We start from the raw sequence: 8,254 nt of genomic DNA, 5'->3' as shown, positions 1-8,254 counted from the left end.
ATTTTCACCGTCTATATAAAATATTTAGAACAAAGTGAATATTTTCTTGGCCTAAAAATACAATTTTGAAAAATGCATATTCTTTTCTAATTCAAATAAAATAGCAACAAAATCCAAATAAAATTATTTATTTGATTTTAACTTTTTTCCCCCAATATTTCTTTTATTTTGGAGAAGTCATATTATCTCCTCTCATATATTTTAATATGAAATGTTTTTCGGAGAGAAAAATAATTAAAACCAAAATGATCCTTGATTCGGTATTTGAGAAAAAATCAAATATGAAAAATCATGAAATCTCCAACTCTCTCTCCGTGGGTCCTTGAGTTGCTTAGAATTTCGAGGATCGCAAAACAAAATGCAATAAAAAGGGACATTTACATTTATGCCCCTAATTTGCGCCCACTCTCAGATTTACCCCTAATTTCAATGCCTGCTCAAATTTACCCCTCCGCCGCTAGGTGCACTTATAGAAATGCCCTTGTGTGCCGTTACCGTCCGGTCAAAGCAGGTCAAAGCCGGTCAAAGGGCTTTGACCGTCTTGAAAAAAATAGCAAAAAAAATCTAAAAAATCTGGAAATTTGTGGGATCAAAGATACTCAGGTTCGCAAGGTGGGTGCAAATTTTCGTGCTGTTTGGACATTCCAGGAGCTCGCGTCAAAGGAAAAACAATAAATATGTAAGCATGTGAACAGTAAATTCAAAAAATTAGCAAGAAAATTCAAAAAAAATGAATTTTTTTGGCATCTAAGAGGCTTGGGTCTGCAAGCTACGTGCAAATTTTTCTTGTGTTTGGACATTGGAGGGGCTTGTGGAGAAAAAAACAAATTTTGGCTCGGGAAAAAACTTGGGAAAAATGACTGTTTTGTTTTTGCTTGCTAGAGCTCCTCGCATGTCATTTGATCAAAAAAACTTGCAAGCACCTTGTGCACCCAAGCCTCTTTGATGCCAAAAAATTTCATATTTTTTGAATTTTCTTGCTATTTTATTTCAAAATTACTGTTCACAAGCATGCAGATTAACTGTTTTTCCTCGCCACAAGCTCCTGGAATGTCCAAATAGCATGAAAATTTGCACACACCTTGCACACATGAGTATCTTCGATCTCACAAAATTTTAGATTTTTTTTGCTATTTTTTTAGGACGGTCAAAGTTGTTTGACCGGATGGTAACGACGCAGAAGGGCATTCCTGTAAGGGCACCTAACGGCAGAGGGGCAAATTTGAGCAGGCTTTCGAATTAGGGGTATATCTGATTAGGTGGTTCGAGTTAGGGACAGAAATGCAAATGGCCCAATAAAATATGATGTGCATGAATGACCTATGTATATCATTCCAAATTGAAAATTTGGGATGTTACAGTTTCACTTCCTGGTAAGTTTCTGGACAGTAACTTTGAGAGCTTACTGTGGTCAAAATACTAAGAGTTGGGAGCTGAGCTTTGGAGGTTAGCAGTCATCTAGGAGGGTAGTGAAGCACAAGAAAATTCAGCAGCATTGGAGCAAGTAAAATGGTAGTTGCTGTAGAAACTACCATTTCTGTGCAGACCTGAAAATATTTTCTGTAGCAAAAATATTCCAAAAAGTGATGCAATATTTTTGCTTAGGAAGGTGTCCTAGGGTTCAAAGAATATTTGGGAATTTCCTCAGATTTTTGTGGGCAAGAAAATTGGGGTTGCTTTGGAGCACAAGTGGCTGGTTAGGGTTTTAGAGGGGAAAATGAATATTTTTCATTTAAGAAAAATATTCATAATATTATTTTGAGGTTGATCAGAGAAGAAATGATGGCTAGTGAGAGAAATGAGTCACTTGGGTGAAAGTCAAAGTGGTGCCCAAGTGTTTAATTCCAACTGAAGAGATTCAAAACTCCAAATTCAAATCAAAACCAAATAAAATCAGAAAAAGAAGAGAGGGCAAAAACCAGGCTGTCACAAACCTCCCCCACTTAGGATGAATCTCGTCCTCGAGATTCGGTTGCTCGGGAAAACAATTCTGGATAATGTGCCTTTAGAAATTCTTCTCGTTCCCAAGTGGCTTCTGCCTCTGTGTGATGCTCCCACTGAACCTTGTAAAACTTCCTCGTTTTACTACGAGTGACTCTTTCCATCTGATCCAAAATTCTGAACGGTCTCTCTTCATATGTTAAATCCTTAGCCAACTCTACTTCTGTCATAGCAGTCTTTTTCTCAGGCAGCGATATGCATCGGCTCAACTGTGAGACATGGAACACATTGTGCACTTATGACAATTCTGGGGGCAGTTCCAACTGATATCCAACAATACCCACTCTGGACATAACTGGGAATGGGCCAATAAACCTGGGTGCCAATTTTCCGTGAGTCTGGAATCTCTTGACTCCTTTCATAGGAGTGACTTGGAGGTATACATGTTCTCCGGGTTCAAAACTGATCTGTTGGTGCTTTGCATCATAATAACTCTTCTGTCGAGATTTAGCCAATTGCAATCTGTCTTGGATTTCCTTGACTTGCTTCTCAGCTTCCATCATGAGATCCGTTCCGAAAATACGGCTATCTCCAGTTTGAGACCGATTCAATGGAGTGCGGCACCTACGGCCATACAAAGCCTCATAAGGTGACATCTTTAGACTAGTCTGGAAGTTGTTATTGTATGAGAACTTGGCATACGGCAGACAGTCTTCCCATTTAGGTCCTTGGGCCAAGGCATAGGCTCGAAGCATATCTTCGAGTATTTGGTTTACACGCTCAGTCTGTCCATCGGTCTGAGGATGATAAGCGGTACTATATTTTAGCGCTGTCCCCAAGGCTTGGTGGAGACGTGACCAGAAAGCGGAGGTAAAAAGTGACCCCCGGTCGGAAGTGATTGTTCGTGGTACTCCATGCATACTAACTATTCTGGACACATACAGTTGTGCGAGTTGATCGACTCGGTATGTGGTTTTGATGGGGATAAAGTGAGCTACCTTGGTTAAGGTGTCCACTATGACCCATACTGCATCATTGCCTCGTTGAGTCTTTGGTAGCCCTGTGACAAAATCCATGCAAACATCATCCCACTTCCATTGTGGAACGGGCGATGGTTGGAGGAGACTGGCTGGTTTCTCGTGTTCTGCCTTCACTTTGTTGCATATGTCGCAACAGGCAACAAAATAGGCAATGTCTTTCTTCATCCCATCCCACCAGAATATTTCTCAAAGGTCTTCATACATTTTAGTACCTCCGGGGTGAATAGAATATGAAGATTCGTGTGCTTCTGACAGTATTCTCTTCCTTAAATCTTCTTGACTGGGTACACAAATCCTTCCACGGAATCGCAGTGTGCCTTGTTGATCCTTAGAAAAATCTGAGGTATGTCCTGCTAACATACGCCTGGCATGTTTCTGTAGGACTGTGTCATCTGGTTGGGCCTTGCGGATCTCTTCCTCAAGGGTAGGAGTAACTTCCATAATATTAGCAACACCAACACCAACTATGACTAGGTTGAGCTGAGCAATCTCTTCTTGAAGTTCAGGAGGCAAGGATTCCATTATGGTATTCAGGCTGACAGGCTTTCAGCTGAGTGCATCGACAACCACGTTGGCCTTACCCGGGTGGTAATTTATTCCAAGATCATAGTCCTTGACTAACTCAAGCCATCTTCGTTGGCGGAGATTTAAATCTGGCTGAGTAAATATGTACTTGAGACTTTTGTGGTCAGTAAATATTTGGCACCTCTTCCCAATGAGGTAGTGCCTCCAGATTTTTAGAACATGAACCACCGCGGCTAATTCCAGATCATGAGTAGGATAGTTTCCCTCGTGGGATTGTAGCTGTCGCGATGCATATGCTACCACCCTGCCATCTTGCATAAGTACGCATCCAAGACCCTGTCGGGAAGCGTCACAGTACACATCAAAGCTGCGGTAGATGTCTGGAAGAGTCAACACAGGTGATGTCGTCGGCCGGATTTTCAGCTCATTGAAACTTTTCTCATAGTCCTCAGTCCATTCAAACTTCTTATCTTCCTTGAGCAACTCCACCATAGGTTTGGCAATCTTGGAAAACCCTTCAATGAAACAACGATAGTAGCCGGCTAATCCAAGGAAACTCCAGATTTGGGATACTGTTGTGGGTGCCAACCAATCGAGCACGTCCTTTACTTTGCTCGGGTCCACGGCTATACCTTCTGCGGACAGCACATGCCCAAGAAATCCAACTCGCTTGAGCCAAAACTCGCATTTACTGAATTTGGCGTACAGCTGATGGTCGCAGAATCGTTGCAATATAGCTCTGAGGTGTCCTTTGTGCTCTTCTTCACCTTTTGAGTATATGAGAATGTCATCGATAAAGACCACCACAAATTTATCTAGGAAGTTCATGAACACCTTGTTCATCATATGCATGAAGAAAGCAGGGGCATTGGTGAGGCCGAAGGACATAACGGTATATTCATAAAGACCGTACCGGGTAGTGAACGAGGTCTTAGGAATATCTTCCTTTTTAATCTTGAGTTGGTGGTACCCTGTCCTTAAATCAATTTTGGAGAATACCTTTGCCCCACTGAGCTGATCAAACAAGTCATCAATCCTGGGCAGTGGATATTTATTTTTGATGGTGACCTCATTCAGCTGACGGTAATCCACACACATACGGAGACTACCATCTTTCTTATCCATGAATATAGCAAGTGATCCCCATGGTGAAGAGCTGGGACAGATATATCCTTTCTGGAGCATCTCATCAAGTTGTTTCTTTATCTCCACTAATTCTGACGAAGGCATCCGATAATACTTCTTGTATAATGGTGCGGTTCCGGGCACAAGATCTATTGCAAACTCAAGCTCTCGATCTGGTGGCATGCCTGGCAGTTCTTCTGGAAATACATCGGGAAACTCACTGACCACAGGAATTAATTCCAATTCACCAGCCACAGCGGTGAAAACCATTTCTTTCTTGGGTATGCTCCTGCGGGCAAAGAATTTTGTAGTCTGCCCCTCTTGACTTGTCAAAGTGGCCTCTCGGGTCGCGCAATCAATGCATACTTGATATTGGGTTAACCAATTCATCCCCAAAATAATGTCCAACTTGACGGACTCAATGACTATCAAGGAAGTTGGAAAACGGACTCCATTGATATTAATTTCCAGGTTACGGCAGACCAGATTGCTTCTGAGCAAAGATCCCGGGGATTGTACCAGCATATTCTTGCTCAAAATCGAACAAGAATTTGTTCTGGGCAAAAAAACTCCGTGAAATAAAAGAGTGGGAAGCCCCAGAGTCAAATAAAATTATGGCAGGTATGCTATTAACAGGAAACATACCAATGACGAATTCGGGGTTCTCTTGGGCTTCGTCTGCGGAGAGGTGATGGACTTGCCCAGTGATGTTTTGCTGGATAGGGTATGGCCCCATAAAGTTGACTTGTGGCCTGAATGGAGCATTGGTCTTGCTGTTCTTGGGACACTGTCCGGCATAATGTCCGGTTTGCCCACAACTAAAACAAGAATTGTTGTGCTGGCACTCTTCTCGCACCAGATTGGTCATGAAATTCTTGACTTGTGTGGTGGTTTTGTTAACATTCTGCTGCAAATTGGGCTTGTACTCTACCTGAGTATGCTGCCAGGTACGGGCCTTTTGCACTGGTTGCACTTCCTTCCTTGGCTCGAACTTGCGCTTGTGATCGTTATTTGCAGGCTTATTGTCATGTATAAGCTTGTGCTCCCTTTTAGCAATGAGAGCCTTATTTACCAGAGTTTGGAAATCTGGGAAATCAAACATACTGAGTGTGCATCGGAGATGTTGGTTTAATCCCCCAAGAAACATGTCAATCTTTCTTTCTTCGGTGGCCACATCATAAAGGGAGTAACGGGCCAAATGGTTGAACTTGTGCAAATACTCACTCACAAACTGACTTCCTTGGAGGAGCGCGAGGAATTCACGCTGCTTGACCTTCATAATTCCAGTAGGAGTATGATATTTTCGGAACTGGTCCTTGAATTTTGCCCAGGTGATTGCCTCATCAGCAGGCCACATGGCTTTTGCATTTTCCCACCATATGGCGGCAGCGCCTTCAAGATAATGAGTTGCAAACGGAACTTTGTCATCCTCTTCAGTACGAGCAATCTCAAGCTTCTTCTCAATGGTTTGCAACCAGTCGTCTGCGTCCAAGGGATCAATAACCTGACTGAAACTGGGAGGCTTGGTTCTTTGAAAATCTGACAACTTGGAGTGATGACTGTTCTGATTTCCATTCTGCCCAACCATAGCTTGCACACTCCTTAATATTTCAATCAGATCATTATTCCTCCTTTCCTCAAACATACGCATAATTTGCTCGGTGGAGGGCGGATTTGGCGGTGGAGGCGGTGGTGGAACGTACGGCTCGGGGGAGTGTCCTGCCTGTCGTGCAGAATGACGAACAGGAACATCCTCACAAGCGTTGCTACTGCTGCCTCCCCGCGTCATCGTATAGTTGGTTTTTCCCAAGGCAACGCAACTGAGATGAGCAACATCCAAAATAAAGTGGAGAGAAGCCAGCGACAAAACCTGAGAGAAAACGAAATAACGAAGGGAACACGTCGAATAAAAGAGAGTTCCAACATAATTATACATAGACTCTTACATGAAAGATAAACGACATGCCAAACTCAACTACCCTCATACATGAAACGGAACATCATGACTCGTACGACTACATCCGTACATCATCCTGACAACTGCGGATACTTGAACGCTCTACTACTCTGCTGGTGTTGCGGGGTCCTCTCTTGAAGCGGACTTGGATCTCGAACTGACGACGTTAACCGAGACCTCTGGGTTAAAGGTAACACGACGACGCTGCCTCGAGGGCTCTCCCTCCGGGGGCAAGTGCAGGGTGAGGCTGAAGCATTGGGGCTACGGGGGTAGTGAGAAGTGAAACCCACTCAGCGGGAGCACTGAGAGGATTCACGATCGAGGTGCCCGAGCTACTCAGAGGAGTAACCAGTGAAATGGGTGAACTAGAACTGGATGGAATATAAGGAGTAAATCCCATAGACGATGGAGTAGTGAAAGCTCTAGTAGCGGCTAAAGCAGTGCGAGCACGAGTCAGCTCTCGAGCCAGCTCGTGAATCATAAGGTAGCTAGCAGTGATATAACGAGAAAGGTGGCTAGCAGCACTATCAGACTCCGGATCAATGATAGGAAAACGGACACGAGCATTGTCGTGCAGGGAGGGTAGTAGTGGAAACCTGGGTGGTTCTACATCCGGACCTCGTTATAACAAATCTAGACAAGGACCTCGAATGCAGCAAACTGGACAGCCTGAGAAGCGATAGAAGCGAAACCGCTCCTAGAGGTACGAGTGTAAGTGCTGGAAGATGAGCTGGCGCGCAGAGTAACCACAGCGTGATACTCATACACTGAGTCTGCTAGACGCTCCCGGTACACACGATAGACTGGATCGTCACCGAGGGGGTACAACCGACACCACACGTTACGGAGGAGATGCGGCGATGTGTACGGCATCAACTGCAACTGGAACGGATATGGCACCGGAGCCATCTACACTCACAACCATTAGTTGGTTAGGATAAAAATAAAACGAGTGCATGCAATGCAACAACCAGCTACAAATACTACTGGCACTCAACTTATACTCTTAGCTAACGTCCAGTTAACACGTCGGTAGTCTAGCGTGGCCTACAGTCAGCGCGGCTCTGATACCAAGCGTTGTGGCACCCCGGCTTAGAGCAACCGGTTTACCTTGTATTGCCAGCCCAGAGACCATGTCTTCTGGCAACACACAACATCTTGGTACAGAAAGCAACCGCTTTATTGATACTAGCGGAACAAGGTTCATATTACAACGAGTTGCGAGGCCAAGCGGCACACACGGTGCGGCTGGACAATATGTACATTATTTAATGAACATAAAGGGGGCCTCGATCATGACAACTACGCGGCAACGGAACAACGACGAAGCGGAACTCCATAGCACAGGGACACCGATGTGGACACGATCTAGACTCGGACAACACTCCTTTCCAACGAGACTTTCCTGAAAGCTGGCATGACACACCAGGTCAGTACATTGAATGTACTTGCAAGCTCACAACAAGCATAAACATAATGACAAACAATATCGTGATAATTAACCAATTAAATCATTAATGCAAAATCATACTAGGGATGCAGTGATCATAATCTCGTGCCTTAAGTCTCTCGGACTTGCTTACCAAACGGTGATCTCTCTTGGATCACAAACGGACCAACATCTTGGTCTTTGATCGGGTTACCTCGTAACCAAACGGTGACCTTA

General features: G+C 44.1%; 1 protein-coding gene across 1 annotated transcript; it reads right to left on the bottom strand.

The window, feature by feature from the left end:
• Positions 1 to 2,956: 2,956 nt before the first annotated feature.
• Positions 2,957 to 6,219, bottom strand: LOC109766106 (uncharacterized). Its single transcript, XM_073502138.1, has 4 exons — positions 5,277 to 6,219; positions 4,139 to 4,273; positions 3,865 to 4,021; positions 2,957 to 3,089 (listed from the first exon to the last, which is right to left on the bottom strand). The coding sequence occupies exons 1-4, from the start codon at positions 6,217 to 6,219 to the stop codon at positions 2,957 to 2,959; spliced, it is 1,368 nt and encodes a 455-aa protein (XP_073358239.1).
• Between the last annotated feature and the right edge of the window lie 2,035 nt (positions 6,220 to 8,254).

This window comes from Aegilops tauschii, chromosome 6 (genome assembly GCF_002575655.3).
Source record: "Aegilops tauschii subsp. strangulata cultivar AL8/78 chromosome 6, Aet v6.0, whole genome shotgun sequence".
NCBI lineage: Eukaryota > Viridiplantae > Streptophyta > Magnoliopsida > Poales > Poaceae > Aegilops > Aegilops tauschii.
Note: the sequence above shows the minus strand (reverse complement) of the source record. Positions and strands in the feature narration are given on the sequence as shown.